Below are 27767 nucleotides of genomic sequence, written 5' to 3' on the forward strand. Positions count from 1 at the left end.
AGATTTTTTGGGGGGGATCTTGGAGAGATTTTCTCTTATTTCCTGTTGTTTCTCTGGGACAGGAAGTGAAGACGAAAAAAATAAAAAATGCCATCCCAGCAGTGCTGTGCGTTTTAGAAAATAATGTCGTTATTTTTTTGTTTTTTAGTGCACTGGAAGACCCACAGAAGTCAATGACTTTACAACAAAGCGCACGTTACATTTATTTTCATATGCTGGCAACCAGGCCCGTTGCTACAGGACAGGCAAAACAAACAATTGCTTGGGGCCCCCGAGCTGGCCTGGGGCCCCCAACTTCCCCTTCCCAGGCTGTAGCGTGGCCGAGCTCCTTTTCCTTCCTCCTGGAGTCCTGTCAGTCCAGCCGGGTACCGCGCGCGGTACAGGAGATTCATTTTCCGGTTCCCGGCCAGACTGGCAGGAAGTGCACACTGAGTGCTCACTTCCTTTCAGTCCGGCCGGGAACACAGGAAACTGAATCTCCTGTACCGCGCGGTACCCGGCCCAGCCCCGGCACTATCTGATAGGGGACTGGGGACCCATAATGATAGAAAACCGGACTAAGAGGAGCTTGGCCACGCTACAGCGGCAGCCTACAGGGAAGAAGGGGAGGTGAGAATAGAAAAACATAGGGACTGGGGGGGAGTAAGAAGGCAGGTTTTGTGTGCGCGGGGGGTGCTTGGGGGCCCTCATTTTGCTTGGGGCCCCCAAATTCCTTCCAACGGCCCTGCTGGCAACAGGTATTAATGGCAGTTAAATCTATCGCCTCCAGAAAATAAGGTCAAAAATACAATGGAAATGAGTGTCAATGCATGTCAATAACTCATATCAACGCACAAAGAAAATGCACATTGACACATGATAATGCACCTGCCTAATGCTATAAAAAAATGCACCTCCATGCGCATGCATAGATTAAATAGGCCCCAAAAATGCTGAAAAGAAGGGGTAGCAGAAGGGTGGGCACATCAATATATTGCTGCTCTATCGTTGTCCAATCACAAGCTGCGATGGGTGGGACCAGCCGACATTACCTACGAATATAATAAATGTATTTACATTTTCTTCTGTCCCACTGTCCTGGTGACCACTGTCAGTGATGGGGAATCCAAAATCTAGCAGTTGTCATCAGAACAGGAATAGAGGAGGAATCTTCCGATAGGGACACCCGTTTTGGTGACCACTGTCGAAGGGGGACTTTCCCCTTAATCTGAAGAGATTTGATTTGACTTCCTGTTGTTTCTCCAGGACAGGAAGTGAAGTGAAATATCCCCAAAAGGACACAGACTGCAGTATAAAAAACCTGATGGCCTTTTACCAGTATCAAATGTAACACATGTACAGTGGAACCTTGGTTTACGAGAAACGCGGTTAACGAGCATTTAAAAAAAAAAGAGAGCAACTTTAAAAAAAAAATCCTAAAATCGGTTTGTGAGTGTTGTCTCGCAAAACAAGCAGAATTCAAGCTAATGGGGTGTGCAGTACTGCATTTGGCCAGAGGTCCAGGGGGCGCCAGTGACACTCGGAATTGTTAGGAGCCTTTCGGAAATACTTGGAAATACTCAGTTCAGAGCCTTTTCAAGGGTTTTTGAGATCAGGCAAGCTGTCCCTGAGTATTTCCGAGGCTCTCCGTCGCCCCCCCCCCATCTCTGGCCACATGCGGTATTGCATGCCATAGAAGTCAATGCGGAACAAATTATCTTCGCTTCCATTGATTTCTATGGGACAACTCGCTTTGATATGCGAGTGCTTTGGATTACAAGCATTGTCCCGGAATGGATTATGCTTGTAATCCAAGGTTCCACTGTACAATGAATAGTTTTAATTACAAGAATAGAATCATTTATATTCCTTTGTCATTAGAATGGGAGCTTGCAAAAAATAAACGCACATATTTCGAGTTAGGGGTTTATGTTGCTTTATTGTCATTTTTATTATATAAAATAATGTATTAGTAAATAAAATATTTTTCTTTACATACAGTGTTTTGCTCGACTGTAGGTGGAGGGAGTCTTATGTTCTCTACCTACCCCAACACACGCTAGAATCTTTATATCGTCATTTGCGTGTGGTTTAAAAAATTCTGCTTCTCCAGGAACTTTCAACAACGGAGCTTTGTCTGGTTTATTTTCCACTCTTCTCTTAAAGGGGTTGTAAAGGTTCGTTTTTTATTTTCTAAATAGGTTCCTTTAAGCTAGTGAATTGTTGGTTCACTTACCTTTTCCTTCAATTTCCCTTCTGAATGTTTTTTTTTTGTCTGAATTTCTCACTTCCTGTTCCTCCTCAGTAAACTGTTTTGGCTGACTAACCCCCATGGATGACGGGGGCAAGCTTACTGAGGAGGAACAGGAAGTGAGAAATTCAGACAAAGAATAAAAACATTTAGAAGGGAAATTGAAGGAAAAGGTAAGTGAACCAACAATGCACTAGCTTAAAGGAACCTATTTAGAAAATAAAAAACAAACCTTTACGACCCTTTTAATTTCCTGTTTATTTTCTTAATTGTAGATCTCACTCTCCACCATTTTTCCACTCCCATCTACTGACTCTTTGTTCCGTCCTCATTTTCTGAGTTTGTACACATGACTGCTCTGTTATGGCAAACTCCTTAAATCTACTAGGATTTGTCTTTCTCAGGCTCTGTGATTTGTGCCTCGATATTACCCCCATCATTGTCCCCTGACCCCAGAACCAATGTTCCTCTATTGTCCTCTATTTTCTTAATCCCTAGGTTTTTATCTTCACCAAACTGTGCTCCTATTGGCTGCTCCTTCGTCCTTGGTCTTTCCATCATCTCTATCAACTTGGTCGGTTTTGTCTATCTTAGGCAATGTGTTTTGTGCCCCAATATTCTCTCCGTCATTGTCCCCCGACCCCAGAACCAATGTTCCTCTGTTGTCTTCTATCTTATTAATCCCTGGGTCCTTGTCCTCATTGCCTTCTTCACCAAAATGTGGTGATAGTTTCACATTGGCTGCTTCTTCATCCTTGGTCTTCCCATCATCTCCATCAACTTGGTCTGTTTTGTCTATCTCGGGCAATGTGTTTTGTATTCCAATATTCCCCCCATCGTTGTCAACTGACCCCAGAACCAGTATTCCTCTATTTTCTATTTTTTGAGTCCCTGGGTTTTTATCTTCACCCCCTTCTCCAAACTGTGGTGGTAGTTTCACATTGGTTGTTTTTTCGTCCTTGGTCTTCCCTTTATCTCCACCAACTTGGTCTGTTTTGTCTGTCTCAAGCAGTGTGTTTTGTGACCCAATATTCCCGTCACTGTTGTCCCTTGACCCCAGAACCAATGTTTCTCTATTGTTTTCTATTTTATGAGTCCCTGGGTTTTTATCTTCACCCCCTTCTCCAAACTGTGGTGGTAGTTTCACATTGGCTGCTTTTTCTTCCTTGGTCTTCTCTTCATCTCCATCAACTTGGTCTGTTTTGTCTGTCTTAAGCAATGTGTTTTTTTCCCCAATATTCCCTTCACCGTTGTCCCTTGACCCCAGAACCAATGTTTCTCTATTGTCTTCTATTTTATGAGTCCCTGGATTTTTTTCTTCACCAAACTGTGGTGATAGTTTCACATTGGCTGCTTTTTCGTCCTTGATCTTCCCTTCATCTCCATCAACTTGGTCTGTTTTGTCTGTCTCAAGCAATGTGTTTTGTGCTACAATATACCCTTCGCCATTGTCAACTTACCCCAGAACCAATGTTTCTCTATTGTCTTCTATTTTATGAGTACCTGGGTTTTTTTCTTCACCAAACTGTGGTTTTAGTTTCACATTGGCTGCTTCTTCATCCTTGGTCTTCCCGTCATCTCTATCAACTTGTTCTGTTTTGTTTGTCTCAAGCATCGTGTTTTGTGCCCCAATATTCCCTCCGTCATTGTCTCCTGACCCCAGAACCAATGTTCCTCTACTGTCATCTATTTTACTAATCCCTGGGTTCTCATCTTCATCTCCTACTTCACCAAACTGTGGTGATAGATTTGCATTGGCTGCTTCTTCATCCTTGTTTTTCGTATAATCTCTTTCAACCTGGTCTGTTTTGTCTTTCTGAGACAGTGTTTTTTGGGTCCTAATTATCCCTCCATCATTGTCCCCTAACCACACAGTCGATGTCTCTGTATGGTCTTCTATTTGAATAATCTTTGCCCCTTGAGTATCATCCCCCCCTCCACTGAACAGTGGAACAAGTTTCACTCTGGATGCATCTTCATCTTTACTATTCCAATTGTATATTTTTGTTTCCCCTTTTTGGTTCCCTGCATTAGCTATCTGTGTCCCGCCATGCTCTCTGTCCCCACCTGAAACCTTACCATTCCCTGCATTATCTTCTTTCACACTACATTTTTCGGCCCCTTCTAATCTATCATTTTCTGAAGTCTGACCCTCGTTTAATTTCATAACATTTCTTGAATCGCCTTTATTTTCTGTATTGTTATCATCTTCTTTGGCCTGTTTATTTTTTGGCATTTCGATGTTGACCAAGGATTTTCTATCTCCTGATCCCATGCCATCTTTTGGAATACTTTCACATTTGCTGCCATTACCCTCTGTTTTTAGTTTGGCTTCCATTTCACTCTCATCTATACTGTTATCAGTTTTCACATCAGCACTTACATTCAACGCTTTAAATTCTGCTTCTTGTCTTTTTTGCGTTTCAGGATCTGTTAATAAACGTTCTGATTTTGTTTTTTCAGTCCTAGTGCCTTCTGTTTTCACACTGATTTGTTCTTCATTTGATCTGTCTTCATTTCCTGCCATTCTTCTAAACCAGGAGATGCCGCCTCTAAAAAAGGAACTAAAACGCCCAAATAATCTGCCAAATACCAGAAAGGGGCTAAACAACAATCTGAAACAAAACATAAATACATAATCCACTGTTCTCCTAACTAAGCCATATTCTCTCTTATTCTTTGGCTCCCTTCTTGCAATTTCCTTGTCTTTTGCATAGTAACCTTCTGAGCTGTCCTTCTTCGAGGGTATCATTGGTGTTTTTAACTCTTCTGAAATGTCAACCTCATCATCTTGTTCTTCATTTTCTAGAGGAGGATTGAACTGCCGGAGTTTCTCCACGGGCCCCCATCTAAACCTATTTTGTGGTTTGTAGCGCACCCAAGCAAAGTGCACCAGGTTTCGGCGTTGTTTCTTGTCCTTCACGGTGAACATGAAATAGTCCAAAGCACTTATTTTCACGTTTGGTAGATTGCCATTACACAGGGTCTCCTTCAGGAAAAATCTCACCAGTGGGGCCTGGAATCTTTCAAAGCCCATCTCCCCCAGACACTTTAATATTCGGGTAATCCGCAAGTTGTTGTGTGTGTTACTGTGGGGAACAAAACATGTATCTATTAGCAACACAGGCATTGTTTGGAATCAACGTGATCACAGCCTATAATAAAATGATATCCTTTTTCTGTGCAGTCAGTCTGTGGTTCAATAAGTGATCCATATCTGAAAACCTTTTTTAGTGCATTGAACTGAATACAGTAATATACTTGAACTTAATACAGTAATAATACTTATTCTTGACATCTTTTTGGGCAATCAGAAAACGTGTCTTACACCCGCTTTTGATTGGCCGGATTGAGGATCAGTGTTTCAACAGCGAATATGCATTTGCTGTTGTAACACACCTGGGTGGGCTCCGGTCACACTCTCTGCGACCCGAGCCCACCTTATTTTGAAGCCTATTAAAGCCTCTGGCTCTAATCATGTGCTTTAAAAAAAAACTTGCCGATGTAATTCATGCACCCGGTGCCCTGAAAGGGGCCGGATGCATGAGGCCACGGCGGCCATGGATCCGTGGATAGATTCATGTTATGCATGAATCTATCCATTGCATATAGGGGTGGCCTGGAGAGAGGGGGCAGCACCTGGGCGCCCCTGGTATTTATGTCTTGTACAATTTTGAAAATCAATAAATACCATCTTTAAAAAAATAATAATACTAATTCTAACTAAACACTATTTCTACCATCCCAGAGCCTGAAACATGGAACTGTCAAAGACAATAGTGTATTAGAGAAGAATGTGGAGAATATTCTCAGTGCAAAGCACGTGTCTGGGTCACATTGACATTGGGAAGGCATTAAAATGTTGTTGGAACTAGGTACAGTAGTTAGAATCCTCCCCATATTGAGGGCATGTGGCCTGGTGCGGTTCAGGAGAGGGGGGGGGGCGCACTCTGTCCCCCTCTCTTTTCTGCGGCCGGCCAGGTCAATGTGTTCGGATAACGGGTCTGGTTATGGATATTTAGTGGGAACCGCACGTCATTTGTTTTTTTAAATTGATGGCGGGGTTCCCCCTAATATCCATACCAGACCTAAAGGGTCTGGTTATTGAATTTGCGGGGACCTCCGCGCATTTTTTTTCCCGAACTCCAATCCCGGACCCAAACTTTTTCCAATTATTCGGGTTCGGGTCCGGGTTCGGGAAAAATCCAAAGTCCGTACCGAACCCGAACTTTACAGTTCGGGTTCGCTCAACTCTAATCACATGTATAACATGAACAAACCATCAATATTGCTGAACAGAAGGCCCAAATAGGTGGTATAAATAACTTTCAATTCCTCCAAACTGTTTTCCATTCTCATCCAATCCAGCCAGTCTTGGCCACCCTGCTTACATAGGCCTTGACATGACTGTGGCTCCACATTGTACCCAGAATAGTGCACTGCCTCAACCAGTCAACGTCAACAGCATGAACCTCTATTGAAACACTTTTATTCTCTAGTGCGATCTAAATACCCTAGTGCAGGGGGTTTCCAAATATTTACATAATAGGCCAGCTGTCCTTTAGACTTTAGGGGGCCCAGGGTGTAGACAATGCACCAGTATTAGTAAGAGTAGACAAAGTCTCAGGTTGTGTGGTCAGTGGCAATAAAAAGAATTGCATAAATGCTTTTACATACTGGTCAGCAGGATTAGGAACAGTGTCCCATCATTGGTATCAGTGGGAGGAATGATGTCCCATCATTGGTGTCAGTGGTAGGAACAGTGACCCATCATTGATATCAGTGGGAGGAATAGTGTCCCATCATTGGTGTCAGTGGGAGGAATTGTGTCCCATCATTGATATCAGTGGGAGGAATAGTGTCCCATCATTGGTGTCAGTGGGAGGAATCGTGTCCCATCGTTGGTGTCAGTGGGAGGAATCGTGTCCCATCATTGGTGTCAGTAGGAGAAATAATGTCCCATCTTTGGTGAAGTGGAAGGAATAATGTCCCACTGTTGATATCAGTGGGAGGAATAAAACCTCGGATCAGTGGAAGGAAGAGTACCCCAAGGGCTAGATAAAGGCAAGCAAAGGGCCACATCTGGCCCACGGGTTGCAGTTTGAAGACTACTGCCCTAGTGGATGCTCATAACCCAAACTCTGTCACTTACTTGTTTAAGTTTTTAAATCGGTCCTTCCATATTTCCTTTGCCCGGGCAACCTTCCCAGTGTCTGGGTCCAGTAATACAATCCCATAAAATCCCAGCATGAGTTTGTAGGACTCAAGAAGCCTTTTCATGACCGCTTCATCACTCTTCATCAACTAAAAGAGATGTACAATTAATAAAATGCTCATCATCCTAGCTATGGGTCGCAAAGTATTTTTTTGTGCATATGCCAGTACCTGAATCTCTCTCTCAGTGAGGGGAGTGGCACAATGGTTCACGCCATGCTCCTGGAGTGGAAACAGCCTGGAATCAGATAAAAATACAACTTAAAGTGTCAATTTTATATAAAGAAGAAACTACAGAGAAATAAACTGGGCTGTGCTTTGAGGGCCATAACCTGCAAATAGTCATGCTAATGTCAAATAACCTATCAACCTGTCAACCTGTAGTTGCCTAATAAATGGGCTGTTACTGATTTTATTATATACACTTAGGACCTGAGAGACGTTGCTGTTATCAAGCAACTGGCCTATGGGAATCCTTTGGCTCTAATACAGCCAAAGGAGAAAATATAAATCATTCGGAAGTAAACCTGTACAGTTAAAATTTTACTTTATTAATCTTAATGTTATTCGTCATTTTAGACTATCAAAACTTAAGACTGATATTTCAATCAACAAAACTTAATCTCATTGCGGGTATTGTCTATTACAGGGGTGCCCAACCTTTTGAAGCACGAGGGCCACTTAAGCGACTTGGTAACCGGTGGCGGGCCACAATAAAACGGAGAGGACGGATGGCAGGTCCAAGTCTGCTTTGTATATGCAGAGCAGACACGGACACAGCCCACTATACTTTTGGCTTTCCTGCACTTTGCCATAGACTTCTATTATATTCTGGAGGTTTGGTGCATTTTCAAAACGCTCACTAAACTCGCAGGTAATAACAGACGTCTGTGGCTCAGTGCAGGTAACCCGCAGGTGCGCTGCTCTGCATCTGTGGGTCAGTTTGAAAGCAATCCAGTAACCACTGCAGAACAGATATGCCCATATATACACTGTGGGCCAGATTCACGTACGGCGGCGTATCTTTAATGCCGGCGTAGCGCATCCCATTTGCACTACGCCCACGTAACATAGTGAGGCAAGTACTGTATTCACAAAGCACTTGCCTCCTAAGTTACGTCGGCGTAGCGCAAATGGCCCTGCGTAACCCCGCCTAATTCAAAATAGGCAGGTAGGGGGCGTGTTGTATGGTAATCAATCGTGACCCCATGTAAATGAGGGCCGTTTGTACGGCGCATGCGCACGCATGCTCAGAATCACATTGCAAATACTCATTGCTTTCGACGTGAACGTAACCTACGCCCAGCCCCATTCACGTACGCTTACGCAAACAACGTAAAATTCGACGGCACTTCCGAAGTCCATACCTTGCATGGGCTGCGCCATCATTTTGGTGGTTTATCTTTACGCCTGAAAAACGCCTTACGTAAACAGCGTATCGGGCGCAAGTACGTTCGTGAATAGGCGTATCTTGCTCATTTGCATATTCTAGGCGTAAATCCACGTACACGCCCCTAGCGGCCAGCGTAAATATGCAGCTAAGATACGACGGCGTAGGAGACTTACGCCGGTCATATCTTAGCAACATTTAAGCGTATCTCAGTTTGAGAATACGCTTAAAGATACGACGGCGCGGATTCGGACTTACGACGGCGTATCTACTGATACGCCGTCGTAAGTCTTACTGAATCTGGCTATGTGATTTTAGTAATAAACTGACCTTTAATAACAGTATTCTATTCTAAACCATCCCAGAGCAGGAGGTCGAGGGCCACATGTGGTCCCGGGCCACTTGTTGGGCACCCCTGGTCTATTATAAGCCTATTTAGCGTCAGCGTAAAAGCAGAAGACCTCCCCTTCCCCAAGAAAACACATTCTAAAAAATGTGACACAAACTTACCACTGGATAAAGTTATGGTTATCCTCTAGCATGTCATAATTATTGCGCCAACATTTATGCATCTTGTCTATGTATTCCCCTGTGTTTGATAAAAAAGAACTGGTCACACTTCCTGACATATAAAAATGGAGTACAGAGATCACATATGAACGTTATCTACAGAATCACTGTGGTGACCACCACCTCTGTTGGCTAGCCCTGCAGTAATATGGGACACTCTTAACTGCTCAACACCAGACGCCTTGCACTGGAAGACTACAGAGATTTCAAAGGAAAATCATAATGGACTTTATTTTGGAAATTATCAGAGAATACAAAGGTCTCTGCTGTGTCTGGCAGTATCTCTTCCACCTGAGATGTAGGACAGCTCCCTGGACGATTCCTTGTACAAGCTTGTCTTGAACCTTGTTTCGGCTGAACTTTGAACTTTTTGCTCCTCTCATGAACTTCCTCTTTAAAGCGGAGCTCCACCCTAAAGTGGAACTTCCGCTCATCGGAACCCTCCCCCCTCCGGTGTCACATTTGACACCTTTCAGGGGGAGGGGGGTGCAGATACCTGTCTAAAGACAGGTATTTGCACCCACTTCCGGCCACACAGTCTGCAAGTAGACTGCGGGCAGGACGTCAGATCCCGTCCCCCCCGTTGTGTTCTGGGAAACACACGGCTCCCAGAACACAGCGGGGACCAGTGAGCACGGCGCACACGACTCGCGCAAATGCGCCGTAGAGAACCGGGCAGTGAAACTGCAATGCTTCACTTCCTGGTTGCCTCACCGAGGATGGCGGTGGGGGCAGCAGAGTGACGAACGATCGCTCGTCCTCTGCTGCCGACGGCGCTGGACTCCAGGACAGGTAAGTGTCCTAATATTAAAAGTCAGCAGCTGCAGTATTTATAGCTGCTGGCTTTTAATAATTTTTTTTCGTGGAGATCTGCTTTAAGTACTTCCTGTTTGCCAGATTATTGTGCTCTGTCCAACCAATATGACACTCTTGCCACTCCTGCTGTCATCTGTATCTTGGGCATCCTTACTGAGTGGTTGGCTTGTTCCTCAACTATGCTTCTGCTTGATCCCAACCTTCAACCACATGTTACCGACCTTAGGCTTGTTTACTGACTATGCTTCTGCTGGATCCCTACATGCTTTATCTTCTACTGGACCCTGGCTTGTTCACATCCTAGTGGGGTGATCCAGAGGACCGCGACCTGATATTAACATGCAGCAAAAAACATCTCCAGCATCAGGAGCTCTGTTTTTTACCGGTTAGTGCTTAGACCCAGTATCTTGGGTGAGCCTACATCATTCACCAGGGTGCCCTGCTTGTATACTTATCCTGCTGGTCTTTGGGAGCCTCTCTACAGCTATAGCTACAGGTCTACAAGGTTGACCCCTAAGGCCTTGTACACACGACCGAACATGTCCGCTGAAACTGGTCCGTCGGACCAGTTTCCGCGGACATGTCCGACCGTGTGTAGGGCCTACCGGACAGTTTTCTGGCCCAGCGGACAGGTTTCCAGCAGACAAAAGTTTCTTAGCATGCTAAGAAACTTGTCCGCTGGAAGCCTGTCCGTCGGACATGTCCGATGGTTAGTACGACTCATCGGACATGTCCGCTGGGCCGAAATCCCCCGCATGCGTCAAAGTGATTCGACGCATGCGTGGAAGCATTGAACTTCCTGGTTCGTGCACGTCGCCGCGTCATCGTCGCCGCCACGTCACCACGTTTTCTGTCCGCGGGGAATTTGGTCTGATGGTGTGTACACACATCATCTCCCAGCAGACATGTCCGATGAAAACGGTCCGCGGACCCTTTTCATCGGACATGTCTGGTCGTGTGTACGAGGCCTTACCGTGACAGCTAGCTCAAACACCATTGCTATCACATAAAAGGGTAAATCAAATACTGCTCCCTAAACAAACATACCCAGCTAAATATGTACTGCTGGGGAGAGGGCAAGAAAGCAATCCTGTTGCTCTGCCCCTCATAGGAGACTATAAATTCCATTTAACCTGGGTTTTCTATTGTCTAAAGGAAAGTGATATTTGCTTCATGTAAATCCTTTTAGTGTGTTTCAAAAACTAAATGTTTTACAAAGTTTTTTTTTTATAAATACTTCCAGAAACAAATTTACCATAATAACTCTCTGAAAACCAATTTCCTTTTAGTGAGGCCATCAACTGCACAAGGATCAAAGTGCTACGTGCAATCAATATGAATTCCGTTTACTCAAGCCAAAGCGGTTCAAGGTAGATCATTACTGATTGCAGTTGATGTGGCTTCTTGCATGCAACATTTAACGAGTAGATAAGTAGAAAACAGAGACAAAAGTCTAATGCTGCGTACACACAATCAGATTTTCCGTCGGAAAAACCTTGGATGTTTTTTCCGACGGAATTTCGCTCATGTTTGGCTTGCATACACACGGTCACACAAAAGTTCTCGAAACTTTTGACCGTCAAGAACGCGGTGACGTACAACACTACGACGAGCTGAGAAAATTAAGTTTAATGCTTCCGAGGATGTGTCAAATTCTTTCCGAGCATGCGTCGGAATTCAGACGATTGGATTTTCTAATAGGAATTTTTTTCCGTCGGAAAATTTGAGAACCAGCTCTCAATCTTTTGTTGGCAAAAATTCCGACAGCAAAAGTCAGGTGGAACATACACGCGGATGGAATTTCTGTTCAAAAGCTCACATCAGACTTTTGCTGTCCGGTTTCCGGTTGTGTGTACGGGGCATAAGGCCCCTTTCACACAAACGTTAGGATCGGGTCCGCCTTTCTGTTCTCCAGACGAGGAAGTCTTAATCGGAACCTCCATTCACTTCTATGGAGCGGCGAGTGTAATCGGGCATGTGTCCGTTTACACCCACCTACATCCAATCCAATCTGACAAGCACTAATGGAAGGGGGAACTGTTCCCCTCTGTCTGGCAGGATCGGATCAGTCGGCAGTCGGGTGTGAACAACCAGCTGGCTCGTTTACATCCGACTGCCCATAGAGAAGAGAGGGCTGTGTCCATGTCCGCTCTGCATAAGCAAGCCGGCACAGACCTATCATCCGCCTGTCTAGCGGTGATCAGCGGACAGATCCCCTGCTGAGCAAGCGGATCGCATCCGGAGTCTGCCCCACGTAGGGTTGCCAACTCATCCCTTTAAAACAGAACACATATTAATTACACAGGTTCTGTGGCTGATTAAGGAGGTGAAAGGGGCCTAAAGAAGAGAGGTGGTATTTTTCATACTGACCGTTGGGCTTGAATGGTATCTTGTTTTGGTAGAACAAAAGGTTTAGTTTGGGTGATGTATCCTATGAATAAGGGAAAAAAAAACCGAATTCAGTTTTTATTTTTATATTTTTCACCATACCACTTCCCGCACACTCCGATGCATCTGAGCTGCCCTGTTACAACCACTATGGTTAAAAGTTACTTTAGAATTTATTAGTGTGCCATCACTGGCAAGATGGTCACAAGAGAGGATTATGTTGAATGGGTTGGGAAAAGCTTTCTCAGGTCACTTCTGGGCTGTAACGCTGTACAAAATGGGGTAAGGTTACATACCTCCTTCCTTGCTACTTGTCTGGCTTATTCAGGCTGTTATGCACTAGGAGCCTATGCAGCGTAAGCCCTAATTTCATAGGGAAAGGGGAATGTATCCTATTTACCGGTACTAATAATAGAGCCATTCATTTAGTTCCTCCTTTCTAAGATAAGTCCCAGTTAGTGATGGACTCAGGAACCTGAATATACATTCACTGTAAATTACCTCTTGGGAAAAATTTCCATTTCTCCTTGCTTAGCTTTCTGATCCTTGCAATTTATCTGGAATGCAAGGGGAGCTTTGGCAGTTGCTGCTTAACCTCAGAAAATGGCTAGGTCAAGAATTTTTAGACTTCAGGTGACTTCTGACTCTCTGGTTGACTTGTTAACCTCCCTGGCGGTATGATTATTTCAGATTTTAGGTGCTGAAAGCGGTACCATTATTTTGCATGGAAATTTGGCGTTTTACATTGTAGGCCTGGAATTCTTAGGAATAACTCACTTAAACCTGTCCAAACAAGAGTCTAGTAGACATCCCGGGTATGATAAAGTTTGAAAAACAAAATCATAAATTACAATATAATAAATAACTATAAATAATTATTACAAAAAATAATAATATAATTATAATACAAATGATTCAATAATGTAATTAAATCAAAAACACTGAAATTTGCTCAGTTGCAGAATTGTCGCTGTCATTACTTTTATTTTTTGATGACGAATTTCCCCACAAATTGCTATCGCACAATTCTACAAGTGATTCTGATTTATTATCGCTGTTTTCTATCTGCTCTAAAACCACTTTTGACATAAAGGGACACTTTTTGGTTGCTATGGACAATCTCCAGTTTCCAGGCAGAAAGAACAGTTTTTTTTATATAAAAGTACATGCAGAACACTGGGCAGACCACTAGGGACAAAGGGGGGTGTGTATTTTTTTTCATACAGTGCTGTAATCTGTAAGATTACAGTATACTGCATGTAATGTGTTTATTTACTTTTTTTAATTTGGCGCCGATCTCCACCCCCATGCGTCGTAACGTCGCAGGGAACGGAGCTCGGCGGCACACAGGCACTGTGTGAATCGAGCGAAGACACAGCTCGATCACACAGCGGAGAGGCATCACAGGATCCAGGGACAAGGCAAGTAATTCCCTGCCTGTGGATGCTGCGAGGCGATCATGAGTCTGGCTCAGGGTTACCGCTTTTGGTTCTGAAATTCCATCCCGAGCCAGACTCGGGAATACCACCAGGGGGGTTAATAAAAATTCCTATACTTCAATATACTGAATCTGGCTATGAGAATTATTTCAAAGGGCATATGATTACCCATTGATCATTAGCACTAAAGTGACCTGACAAAGGGTCTCTTTGGTATCCATCCATAATACATCATGACAGAAGAGTAACTTTCAGGGCCCTGGTAAAGGAAACCATGAAGGGCCTCCCTGACCACTAGGGCCATATTCATCGCTCCCAGGGCCCTTTCCATTGGTCCCGGGCCCTTCTCTCTGAGCCCAGGGCCCTTCACTCCTATTGTGGGGCCCTTTATAAGCCACAGCGACACATAAAGTCACTTGACTAACCAAAACACATTCATTTCAATGAGTGCCTTCTTAATCAATGCAAAATCAAGTCTCAGCAACAAAAATAAATGTTCCTAAACTACTGTTCCGTGACTTTGGTGCTGTGTAAAATCACAAGGAAAATACATGCAAGTGGCAAGAAAATTGCCAGCATGTTGCAAGCAAGTCTCACAACTTTGGGGTCACAGCAGTGTGAACCAAGCCTATGGTCCGCAGCGTCCCCCCAAAGTGGTGGAATGCCAGGGCCCAGTCCCAAGTGCGACTTTTGTGACCATGGTAGATCTGCTACTGCATTATGCTGTATGCCAATGTAGCTTACACAGAGCAAAACATTAAATGCTTGTTGCGGATCATGGAAGCTGGATTTTCTTCCTTGTTCAGACCTATTCAATTGCGACCTACTGAGCTAGGAGTGGCCACAAAGAGAAACAAAAATCCAGATTTATCTACATGTATCCTTAATACACATCCTTATAAACATAATTGGGATGAGTTAGTAGAGGTAAAAAGACTGCACTTTGCAAATGTAGTTGCTCCGGAGTTTAGTAAATGAGGTGAAGCTTAACTTTGCAAAGTATACCCAATCACATGCATGGAAAAAAAGTTTTTTGCTTGCACATGATTGGATGATGGAAGTCAGCAGAGCTTCCTCTCATTTACTAAGCTCTGGAGTAACTGCACTTGCAAAGTGCAGAGTCTATTTGCCTTTAGAAAAGCAACCCCAATGTTTCTTAACAATAAATTTATGCAACATTAAACTTTTAGGCACCCCTTCAAATTTTTCAGACGCATTGCATTATTGGGTTCATGTTAATCATGTGTTATAACTTAGACTTTAAGCTGTAGTTTAATTGTACAAGACAGAGAAAATAATTACCGGATAGCCATGTCTGTATTTCTGCAAGTCCTGGGCAGCTCGTCTCTGTGAATTGTACTATGAATGTTGGGGGAAAAAAAATCAATATATTTCTTATGTGATTTATTTCAGTATAAAATAGACTAATGAAAGTAAACATGCCAACAGACAGCTGAATCCTGCTCGTTTTGTGAGACAACACTCGCAAACCGAGTTAAGATTTTAAAAAATACAGCGCTCGTATTGCAAAACGCTTGTTAACCGCGTTACTCGCAATTCGAGGTTCCACTGTAATCATCCTGACATGCAATTTTACCTGAAGGTGACCTCTATTTATGCATTTATTCATGTGCTCAGATCACGTTTCCAACCCTTGTGACTTTCACAGTCAGGTGAACTTGGTATGCATACACACGGCCAGGGCCGTCCTTTGGGGTGTGCGAGCTGTGCGGCCGCACATGGCGCCATTGGGCAACAGGGGCGCCGTGTGGCCATCACAGCTCAGTTACTCACATGATCATCACAGGAGTCCGACTCCTACGAGTCACAGCAGCAGGCGCTGCCAGGTCCCCCTGAGCGCTGCCAGGTCCCCCTGCCTTAGGACTGGGTGAAGAGCAACGCATCGAAAAAAAAATGCTGCTGCCGACCTCGACAGGCACACTGCGCATGCGCCGCCGCTGCTCGGGAAAGCCTGAAAACTCTCGGCTATTCTCGGGCAGACGGCGCATGCGCAGTGGCGTCTAAGTGACGGGTGGCACCATTTATAGGTGCATAGCCACACCATCCACCGAAAGGTAAGTCACACTGAGCCCCTGGCCCTGCATGCATCTGCTTTTTCAGATAAAAAGCCAGTCTACACACAAAAGGGGAGGAGGATATAAGGGACTTAACATAAGAAAAAAAAGTAAAATACAATTATTATTTGTTACAAATATTTTTTTCCTCTTTGTGTATGTTTAGGTGACCAGGGGGCGCCACAGGATGGTTTAGGTGAAGATGGGGGGGCGCCACAGGATTAGCTCGCACAGGGCCCCTGAACACCTAAGGCCGGCCCTGCACACGGCAGGACTTTTTCAGCCAACAAACACGAACGTAGTGACGTAATTGACGTACTCTGTGGTTTTTCAGCTCTTTACTGCCACCCTTTGGGCAGCTTGTGCTATTGTTGTCTGATCTTTAGCATTGGTTCTGAGCACGCTTGTTTGTACTTTGGACTTTAGTCCGATGCACTTGTGTACACACGATTGGATTAGCCGACGTAGGACATTTGTTGCCGGAAAGTTTGTCTGTTCTCACAGCGAACATTTGTCCGATGAAAAAGTTTGTCTGATGGAGCGTACACACGGTTGGACTGTCCGATCAAACAGGTCCGTCGGAGGTTTGTTATCAAAAAGTCAGATCGTGTGTATGGGCTTTTACAGGCAGCTGCCACTGTAGGTACCTTTTACCTTCTTTGTAAAAGTTGAATGTGATCTGGCACCTTCCACCTCCCCATTGGTAAACGAGTCACCCAATACATAAAAGCAAAACAATAATGCCCCGTACACACGACCGGTTTTCCCGTCTGAAAAAGTCAGATGAGCTTTTGGTCTGAATTCCCGACCGTGTGTATGCTCCAACAGAAAAACTGACGGAAAAAGAAAGAGAGCAGGTTCTCCTAGCGGGAAAACCGTTCGTCTGTATGCTTTTCCGACGCGCATAAAAACCATGCATACTCAGAAACAAACCGACGCATGCTCAGAAGCATAGAACTTCATTTTCTCGGCTCATCGTAGTCTTTTATGTCACCGCGTTCTTGGCAGTCAAAAGTTCCCCGCACTTTTGTGTGACCGTGTGTATGTAAGGTAAGCTTGAGCGGAATTCCGTCGGGAAAACCATCGTTTTTTTTTTCGATGGAAAAAACGCACGTGTGTACAGGGCATAAGGGGGTTTAACTTTTACCAAAAAGTGAAGATTTGCATATAACTTTTGCTGCCTTTTTTTCAATCTCTTGATCATTTTGAAATGAGGTTCTTCTTAAAAATGAATTCCCGCGGATGTATTTTATTTTTATAGGCTCAGCTGTCTTCGACAAATTTACTTTAACACCAAAACAACAGTTGAACTTTCACTTTCTTAAAATATCATAAAGTAACAGCTGTGAAAGAAGGAGACGGGCCCTTTACAAAGCAGCCCTTTGATTCCCGTGTTCCTGGGGGTATCAGCATTCATTTCTATCATTCCTACCTGATGAGTGTCTGTCTCAGTCTTTGGTTGTTCATCTCCCTCGTCGTCCTCCCAGGTGGAGTCGTAGTCTGAGTCCCAGGCCTGCTGATGGTCGCCGTGGCCTGAATAGGTCATGCTGCAAATTGGCAAACAAAATTCAGAGATCGTGATACATAAAATACAAAGTACCGTATTTATCGGCGTATACCGCACACTTTTTTGCCCTGAAATTCAGGGCAAAATTGTGGGTGCGCGATATACGCCAATACCCGCGCCGAGTTTGAACTACTGCGCCGGCATATACTGAGCGCAGTACGCTCGTGTATAGTCGGGCAGGCTCGGCTTCTCTCGCAGTCACGTCCTGGACGTACAGGATGCACAGGACGTGACCGCGAGAGGAGCCGAGCCTGCCCGACTATACACGAGTGTACTGCGCTCGGTATATACCGGCGCAGTAGTTCAAACTCAGCGTGGGAAGCGGGGATCGAGCGGGGAGGACACCGCAGAAGGACTCCGGACCCAACGAGGAGGACACCACCGAAGCCGCAGACGGACTCCGGACCCGACGAGGCCGCCGATGGACGCCGCGCAAGACACCAAAACTGTAAGTACTAAAATCTTTTTTTTACAGGAATGCGGGTCCACTTTAGGGATGCGCACTATACGCCGTAGCGCGCAATACCCCGATAAATACGGTATATTGCAAAATGTGCTGAGGATTTGCTAAATGCTTTTCTAAAGCTACAACCTGCACTCCCCTTAACCTGTCCCCCCCCCCCCCAAGGGTATGTATACATGTGGCAGCACAACGGTGGCATTTAATACCATGCTGTCACTCACATACACTTACCGGCCACTTTATTAGGTCCACCTTACTAGTACCGGGTTGGACCTTCTTTTACCTTCAGGACTGCCTCTATTTTTCATGGCATAGATTCAACAAGGTGTTGGAAACGTTCCTCAGAGATTTTGCTCCATAGTGACATGATGGCATTGCACAGTTGCTGCAGATTTGTTGGCTGCACCCATGATGCGACTCTCCTGCTCCACCACATCCCAAAGGTGCTCTATTGGATGAGGTGTGGTGACTGTGGAGGCCATTGGAGGACAGTGACCTCATTGTCCAGTGGTGAGATGATTGGAGCTTTGTGACATGGTGCATTATCCTGCTGGAAGGAGCCATCAGAAGATGGGGACACTGTAGTCATAAAGGGATGGTCAGCAACAATACTCAGGTAGGCCGTGGGGTTTAAACAATGCTAAATTGGTACTAAGGGGCCCAAAGTGTGCCAAGAAAATATCCTCTACGAGTCTATACCATTACACCACCAGCCTGAACCGGTGATACAAGGCAGGATGGATCCATACTTTCATGATGTTTACACCAAATTCTGACCCTCCCATCTGAATGTCTGAGATGAAATCCAGACTCCTCAGACCAGACAACGTTTTTCCAATCTTCTATTGTCCATTTTCGGTGAGCCTGTGTGAATTGTAGACTCAGTTTCCTGTTTTTAGCTTACAGGAGTGGCACCCGGTGTAGTCTTCTGCTTACCATCTGCTTCAAGGTTCAATGTGTTGAGCGTTCAGAGATGGTATTCTGCATACCTTGGGTGTAACGATTTATTATTTGAGTTACTGTTGTCTTTCTATGATCTCGAACCAGTCTGCGCATTCTCCCCTGACCTCTGACATCTACTTTTACCTACAGGTAAGCCTAGATTAAAGCTTACCTGTAGGTGTTGTAAATATCTCCTAAACCTCCACGGTTTAGGAGATATTTACAAAAAAAACATGCGCCGATGTCTATATGGCATTCACCGTAGACAGCGGCGCAGGCGCACTTTAGAAACGGCGATCGTGCCGTTTCTAAAGGGGCCATTAACCACTTGCCGACCTGCCGCCGTCGTTTTACGGTGGCAGGTCGGCTCCCGTGCGCGAGAGCACGTAATATAACGTCTGTTCTCGCGCAGGCCACTAGGGGCGCATGTGTGCGCCGCCCGCTCGCCCCCGACCCACTTGCGCATGCCTGGCTGCCGCGATCGCTGCCGGGCACCAGCGATTGCTCGTTACAGAGCGGGGACCGGGAGCTGTGTGTGTAAACACACAGCTCCCGGTCCTGTCAGAAGATCTGTCATTTCCCCATGTCAGTCCACCCCCCCTACAGTTAGAAAACACCAAGGGACCGTATTTAACCCCTTCCTCGCCCCCTAGTGTTAACCCCTTCACTGCCAGTGGCATTTTTATAGTAATCCAATGCATTTTTATAGCACTGATCGCTATAAAAATGCCAATGGTCCCAAAAATTTGTCAAAAGTGTCCACCATAATGTCGCAGTACCGAAAAAAATCGCTGATCGCCGCCATTACTAGTAAAAAAAAAAATATTAATAAAAGTGCCATAAAACTACCCCCTATTTTGTAAACGCTATAACTTTTGCGCAAACCAATCAATAAATGCTGTGATTTTTTTTAATGAAAAATATGTAGAAGAATACGTATCGGCCTAAACTGAGGAAAACATTTTTTTTTTAGATATTTTTGGGGGATATTTATTATAGAAAATGGTAAAAAATATTATTTTTTTTTAAAATTGTCGCTATATTTTTGTTTATAGTGCAAAAAATAAAAACCACAGAGGTGATCAAATACCACCAAAAGAAAGCTCTATCTGTGGGAAAAAAAGGACGCCAATTATGTTTGGGAGCCACGTCGCACGACCGCGCAATTGTCAGTTAAAGTGACGCAGTGCCGAATCTTTGACCAGCAATATGGTCCGGGGCTTAAGTGGTTAAGGTGAAAAAACAAGAGGGTTTACAACCCCTTTAAAGCCTGGTTCACACTTATGCAGGTCGCAGGTTGGATATTCCGGGTGCATTTTGCACTTTTAACCACTTGAGATCCGCGCTATAGACGAAATACGTCCGCAGCGCGGCTCTCAAGTGCCAAGTGGCCGTTTAAAAACGGCCTTTATGTGCATTACCCGCGCGCGCCACTGGGTGGCGCGCGGCGGGTAAAAACTGTCCCGACGCATCGCCGAAGACCCGATGCGTGTACCTGGCGGCCGCGATGTCCGCCGGGTACACGCGATCGTCGGTGACACGGCCGGTAACAGCAGGGACGTGGAGCTCTGTGTGTAAACACAGAGCTCCACGTGCTGTCAGAGGAGAGGAGACCGATCTGTGTCTCTTGTACATAGGGACACAGCATCGGTCCCCTCCCCCAGTCACCCCCCTCCCCCCACACAGTTATAACACACCCAGGCTACACAGTTAACCCCTTCCTCACCCCCTAGTGTTAACCCCTTCACTGCCAGTCACATTTATACAGTAATTCGTGCATTTTTATAGCACCGATCGCCGTATAAATGTGAATGGCGCCAAATTTGTGTCAAAAGTGTCCGATACGTCCGCCGCAATATCCCAGTCCCAATAAAAATCGCAGATCGCCGCCATTACTAGTAAAAAAAAAAAATAATAAAAAAAATCATAATTCTGTTCCCCATTTTGTAGGCGCTATAACTTTTGCGCAAACCAGTCGCTTATTGCGATTTTTTTTTTTTTTTTACAAAAATACGTCGAAAAATACGTATCGGCCTTAACTGAGAAAAAAAATAGTTTTTTAAAAAAAATTGGGATATTTATTATAGCAACAAGTAAAAAAAATATATATTTTTTTAAAATTGTTGCTCTTTTTTTGTTTATAGCGCAAAAAATAAAAACCGCAGCGGTGATCAAATACCACCAAAAGAAAGCTCTATTTGTGGGGAAAAAAGGACGCCAATTTTGTTTGGGAGCCACGTCGCACGACCGCGCAATTGTCAGTTAAAGCGACGCAGTGCCGGACGCTGAGATTTCGCCTGGGAACGAAGGGGGTTTATGTGCCCAGTAAGCAAGTGGTTAAATACACATTTTTGATCCATTCAAGTCTATGGAACCAAAAACCAGAAAAAAAGTCCCCGGCCGTTTCCATAAAATGCACAGATGTGAACTACATCCATGGGAAACCATGTTAAATGGACTGTAGTATGTTTCTGGAAAACTGAATACTGGCATTTTGCTGATTTGCCCTGATTTGCCCTACAGTCTATTTAACATTTCCTATGGAACACGGTCTGTGGTGCAAATCTGCAAAATGCAAAAAGCACTAAAAATGCATAGATGTGAATCAGGCGTAATATCGCTTTACCTGTGTTGCTGCAAGTGCAGTATTATGGCTACAATCACCTTAGGCTTGGCACGAAGGGTGTGACTTCTGTGAACTGGCTCTTGAATAATCGGCTGTGCAGGAAGTTCACCCACTATGCCTATTACAGGATCACACAACTAGAGCACGCCCGCCCTCTAATCTAACCATCAGGATCACAAACTGTTTTCTTCCGCTAGTACAGCAAAGAGAACGGAAGAAGGAAGCTATCTCCCTGCAAGGCAGACGTCATCTATTAGTTCGAATATTAACCAGCTATACCCTTACCTGTTATTTGGCCATTTAAAAAAGTTTCAAAAGTTATTTACAAAGAAGAGATATCTTTTCCTGCTGTATAAAGTGTTGCTGCGCCTATAAGAGAGAGAACAAGATGAAACTATTCCTGGAACTACTGCAATACAATTATACGGGAGTTTCCACTTTCACTTTCCTTTCTTAGATTTGTCATTTACATAACACACCCATCAAAGAAGCTTTGTTCTCTCCAAATAGCCAAACCGGCTTCGTTCAACATCTAGGCGTTGCTATTTTTACAGGCGTTTTTCGGGCGTATTTGTGCAGGCCTCTTGAGTTTACCAATAACAAATAAAAAACCTGCCAAAAAAAAAAGATCAAGTACTTTTTTGAGTGCCGGGCGTTTTGCTTAACCCTTTCATGTCTAAGCCTATTTTTGACATTTGTTGTTTATGTAGCACCCTGCTCCTGTTGAACAGGCGCTGCTTTAAATTTTGTGGGGGTCTGGGCTGTTATTTGGCTCAGACCAGAGTGATTAAGGGCAATTTAGCCTCTGTTCCAGCCATGGCTGTGCTGAGAGTACCCACCATTGATCGCCTGGGGGTGTCATTACCACCCCAGGCCAAGGGTGGCAGCAGCAAAGTCAAGGTGTATTGAGTGTTCCCCTCGGCAGCGAATCAGTGGGAGTGGTTGCCCGCTGTGCATGCTGGGGAGGGGTACTTAAAGCGGAGGTTCACCCTAAAAAACATCTATGAACCATCCCATACAGCATACAAGCGTCAGCTATAGTATGTTTTTTTTTTTCCGCTGTATTTACCGTTTAATCCTTAAGTTTCGTTTCAGACTCCCGCGGGGAGTAGGCGTTCCTATGAAGAGGGGAACATGATTGACGTCCGGCTATGGTGCGTCTCGTGTTCCGAAAATAGCCGGAGTAGGACTCGGCTCTTCATAGGCACTATACGGCGCCTGCGTACAGACTAGGAGCTGACTGTGCAGGCGCTGTATATATCCGAGTCCTAATTTGGCTATTTTCGGAACGCGTGACGCGACATAGCCAGACGTCAATCATGTTCCCCTCTTCATAGGAACGCCTATTTCCCCGCCGGAGTCTGAAACGAAACTGGACGATTAAACGGTAAATACAGAGGCAAAAAAAAAAAAAAAAACATAGATAAAGGTAGATAAAGAAAAATTATTTTTTAGGGAGAACCCCCGCTTTAAGGGACAGACGCCATTGGTGCGGGGTCCATCCGTCCGCGCCTCGTGGCCCGCCTGGCCAGGGGTGCGTGTTTTGAATCCCGGTTCCAGGACAACGTTGGCCCTGGGCTGCGGCTTCGCCTGGTGGGCCCAGTTGTCTGGCTGGGGCCTATACTGCAAAGGTGATCCTGTGCTGTCCGTCCTGTGGGAGAAAGTGATTTAAAGAAGGAAGCCAGGGGGAGGACCTATCCTGGAGAGGGCCATGCAAGAGGCTGGTACCTTGGGAGAAGGCCTGGAAACTTCACCGAAGGATGCACCGTACACGGAGAGGCTTGACAGTGTCGCCTGTCGAATCTAAAAGTTCCAAAGAAAAAAGCTAAAGAGATCCGGGTGCTGAATCCTGTGGCAGAGGATTTCGGACCAAAGTGTCTCCTCATAAAAGAAGGTCTGTGGCAGAGACTGTACTTTACTTCATGCGCCATCCCGGCTGCTAGGCCAGTGAGAGGGACCTATCAGGGTGAGCAATACCCACTCTGGCTAGAGTGGCGACGAGAACTGTTTGCTGGAAACAGGAGTGTTTCCTTATTTGTGACTGTGCACCTGAACCCACCTACCCTTCCACCCCCTTACTCCTCTATTCTACTAAAGTTCTGCAAAATAAACCCAAGAAAAAGAAGTGCATTGTGTGGACATTGAAATTCTTCAGACTCTCCTTTTACCCTGGACAGCGAGGACATAGAGGTAACGTGCCACCCAAAATATAACCAGCAGCTCCTGCGGGGGTAGTGCTATATTTACAAGTTAAATTCCGTATTATTTTGCTAGAAAAATACTTAGAACCCCCGAACATTATATATACTGTATTTATTGGCGTATAACACTCACTTTTTTACCCTGAAAATAGAGGGTGAACTGTGCCTGCGTGTTATACGCAGGGCCGCAGTGGTGTATTTAGATTTTGTGCTGCCCTAGGCCTGACTAAACTCATGCACCCCCTAATTTAAATATGACCCACCCCTTCCTGTCAAGATCACACCCCTTGCTGTTTAAGACCCGCCCTGAAATGTTCGAGTGGGGACACTAGCTCTGATGGGCTGGGGGGGAGGGCAATGGATTCCCTTAATTTGCATAGATTTCCTTTCACTTCCTGTTTGGCTATGGGGCAGGAAGTGAAGGGAAATCTCTGCAATGGGTCAGGGATGGTAAAAAATTTGAAGCAACGCCCCCCCCCCCCCCCCACACACACACAGTTGCGGAATGCCAACCACTCTACTGATACTCCGGCGTATTTTCAAATTTGCCGCGTCGTATCTTAATTTGTGATTCACAAACAAGATACAACGGCATTTGGCTAAGATCCGACAGGCTTACGGCTTCGTATCTTAGGTTGCAATACTTCGGCCGCCGCTGGGTGGAGTTTGCGTCGTTTTCCAGCGTCAGGTATGCAAATTAGCTTTTACGGCGATCCACAAAGCTACTCGCGTGCGTTACATTGTCGCAAGTGTTTTTTTTTCGTCGCAAAGTTAAGCCTGCTTTTTCATGGTTTAACTTTACACCAGCCATGTTAAAGTATGGCCGTCGTTCCCGCGTCGAATTAAAAAAAAAAAAAAAATGTTGGCGTAAGTACGTTACGCACGTCGCCATTCACAAACACGTCGGGGCGCAGTAATTACCGCGCAAAGCACGTCAGGAAATTTACTAACGGAGCATGCGCAGAACGTTCGGCGCGGGAGAGCGCCTAATTTAAATGGTACACGCCCTATTTGAATTAGACGGGCTTGCGCCGGACGGCTTTACGTTACACCGCCGTAAGTTTACACGCAAGTGCTTGGTGAATCAGGCACTTGCGCTGAAAACTTGCGGCGGTGTAACGTAAAGACGATACATTACGCCGCCGCGATTCTTTCTGAATCTGGCCCAAAGTTCTGAAAAGCAGGGAGAAAACAGCTGCCAGATCAAAAAGTAAAAGTAGCACATATTACACACATCACGCATTGTTGGGCACACATTTAAAACCCCTTGATTGCCCCTAAATGTTGACCCCTTCCCTGCCAGCGACATCAATGTCAGTTAGTAACCCTCCCAGGTAGTTTCTGTTAGCGCCAGATTGCCAAACAACCTATAACAGTCACACTCCATTACAGTATAGCGTCTATAGCTACGTAAGTTCCAGTATATATACCATAGTTTCTAGACGTAATGACTTTTGTATAAACCAAATAATATGCATCAATTGAGATTTTTTTTTATTTTTTTTACTAAAGACATGTAACAGAATACATTTTGGCATCAATTTATGAAGATTTTTTTATTTATTATTATTATTGGATATGTTTTACAACAGAAAATAAAAAATATTGTTTTTCTCCAAATGTTCACTCTTTTTTAGTTTATATCATACAAAAATAAAAAAACACAGCAGTGATCAAATACTACCAAAATAAAGCTCTATTTGTGTGAAATAAATTATATAAATTTCATTTGGGTACAGTGTTGCATGACCGAGCAATTGACAGTTAAAGTTGCGCAGTGCTGAATAGCAAAACATGCTCTAGTCATGAAAGGGGTAAGGCCCCGTACACACGACAGAGGAACTCGACGTGCTTGGCACGTCGAGTTCCTCGTCGAGTTTTGGGATGAAGCCGCCGAGGAGCTCGGCGGGCCGGCTTCTCCCACAGAAGAACGAGGACAACGAGAAAATAGAGAACATGTTCTCTATTTTCTCGTCGAGTTCCTCGGCGGCTCCATCGAGCCAAAACTGTACAGACGACAGAGTTTCTCGGCAGAATCCGGGTTTTGACCGAGTTTCTCGGTGAATTCTGCCGAGAAACTCTGTCGTGTGTACGAGGCCTAAAACCTACAGTATATTACAATACTCTTTTATCCATGATAGACCTCAGAGCTGGGGTCTATCATGTCCACCTAAAACCCAGACACATTCAGACAGGAACGTGGCTTGGAAGAGGACCTGACAGGAGGGTGAGGGGGGCACTATGTGCGCCACAATACTATTCTTTTTGGAGTATCCAAAAGTGTCCCAGGTCTTTTACAATCCTATAAAGCAGTGGTCATCAACCCTGTCCTCAGGGCCCACTAACAGGCCAGGTTTTATGTATTACCTTGGGGAGATGCAGTCTAGAATACTGCAATCACTGAGAAGCAAATTATATCACCTGTGATGTGTTGAGTTATCTTGCAAACCTGGCCTGTTAGTGGGCCCTGAAGACAGGGTTGATGACCACTGCTATAGTGTATAAAAAAAATAAAAATTAATTACTGTGCGCCTCTAAAATGATCGGGTTTGGCTTGATGAAAAAGTGGCAACCCTAAGATAGTCATTGTAGTAGCTAAATGAGCCACTTTATAATGGGCAGTCTATACATTTATACATTTAAAGCGGAACATCAGTAATTTTTTCAACTTTCCATCTATTAAATCTTCTGCCCTTGTTGTTGTTTTAACTTTGGATAATAAAGCATTTTTTCTGCCAGTAAATCCCTTATACAGCCCGCTTCCTGTTTCTTGTCTGGTCATTAGCCTAGGCTTATGAAATCATGCACAGCTCTCTCTCTCTCTCTCTTGTAAGGGTTTGCCAGGAAGGGAGGGGGGGATGAGTCAAAAAACGGGCCAATGAGAGCTGCAGAGCTGGAGGTATGCCTCTGTGTGTCTGTGTAAATCCAGGAAGTGAACAGGCAGCAGCTTCAGCTGCCCACAGTTAAAATGGCTGCAGCCAGACTCAGTGGAGGGAGATTTCTGCAGCATATTTGGCAAGTACAGAATCACAGTATATATAAAATAATATGCAAAGTGATTGGAAGGAAGCTTCAGAATGGCAATGATTTTTTAATTACAAATGATGTAAGCAGACTGCAGTTCCTCTTTCATGTGGACCTGAACTCAAAGGCCCAGATTCAGATAGAGATACGCCGGCGTATCTCCTGATACGCCGTCGTATCTCTGAGTTCCGTCGGTCGGATCTATGCGGCTGATTCATAGAATCAGGTTCCGCATAGATCTCCCAAAGATCTGACAGGTGTAAGTGACTTACACCGTCGGATCTTAGGCTGCAATTCCAGGCCGGCCGCTAGGTGGCGTTTCGTTTTTTACATGCGACAAATATGCAAATGAGGATTTCCGCCGATTCAGAAATGAACGCCCGCCCGGCGCTTTTTTTTTACGTCGCTTGCGTTCTGCTTTTTCCGGCGAATAGTTACCCCTGCTATGTGAGGGGTATCCTATGTTAAGTATGGCCGTCGTTCCCGCGCCGAGTTTTGAATTTTTACGTCGTTTGCGTACGTCGATTCAGAAAAGAGCTGGACGCAAGTTACGCTCACGCCGAAACCAATGACGTCCTAGCGACGTCATTTGGAGCAATGCACGCTGGGAAAATTTGCGGACGGCGCATGCGCTGTTCGATTGGCGCAGGGACGCGCCTGATTTAAATTGTAGACGCCCTCTAGCCGCGGAATTTGAATTCCGCCGGGGGATTTACGATACGCCGCCGCAAGTTTTGAGGTAAGTGCTTTCTGAATTAAGCACTTGCCTCAAAAACTTGCGCCGGCGGATCGTAAATCAGATTTAAAGATCCGCTAACCTAT

The 27767-nt window shown here is 44.9% G+C and overlaps 1 protein-coding gene across 1 annotated transcript in view; it reads right to left on the bottom strand.

Annotated features, from left to right (window-relative positions):
* Positions 1 to 2936: 2936 nt before the first annotated feature.
* Positions 2937 to 27767, bottom strand: part of LOC120919499 (opioid growth factor receptor-like) — a 41070-nt gene continuing 16239 nt past the window's right edge. The window contains exon 9 of the mRNA XM_040331695.1: positions 2937 to 5319. Within this exon, the coding sequence (XP_040187629.1) occupies positions 3687 to 5319 (1633 nt within the window). The 3' untranslated portion in view covers positions 2937 to 3686. The remainder of the gene's footprint in view (positions 5320 to 27767) is intronic.

This window comes from Rana temporaria, chromosome 12, assembly GCF_905171775.1.
Source record: "Rana temporaria chromosome 12, aRanTem1.1, whole genome shotgun sequence".
Taxonomy (NCBI): Eukaryota; Metazoa; Chordata; class Amphibia; order Anura; family Ranidae; genus Rana; species Rana temporaria.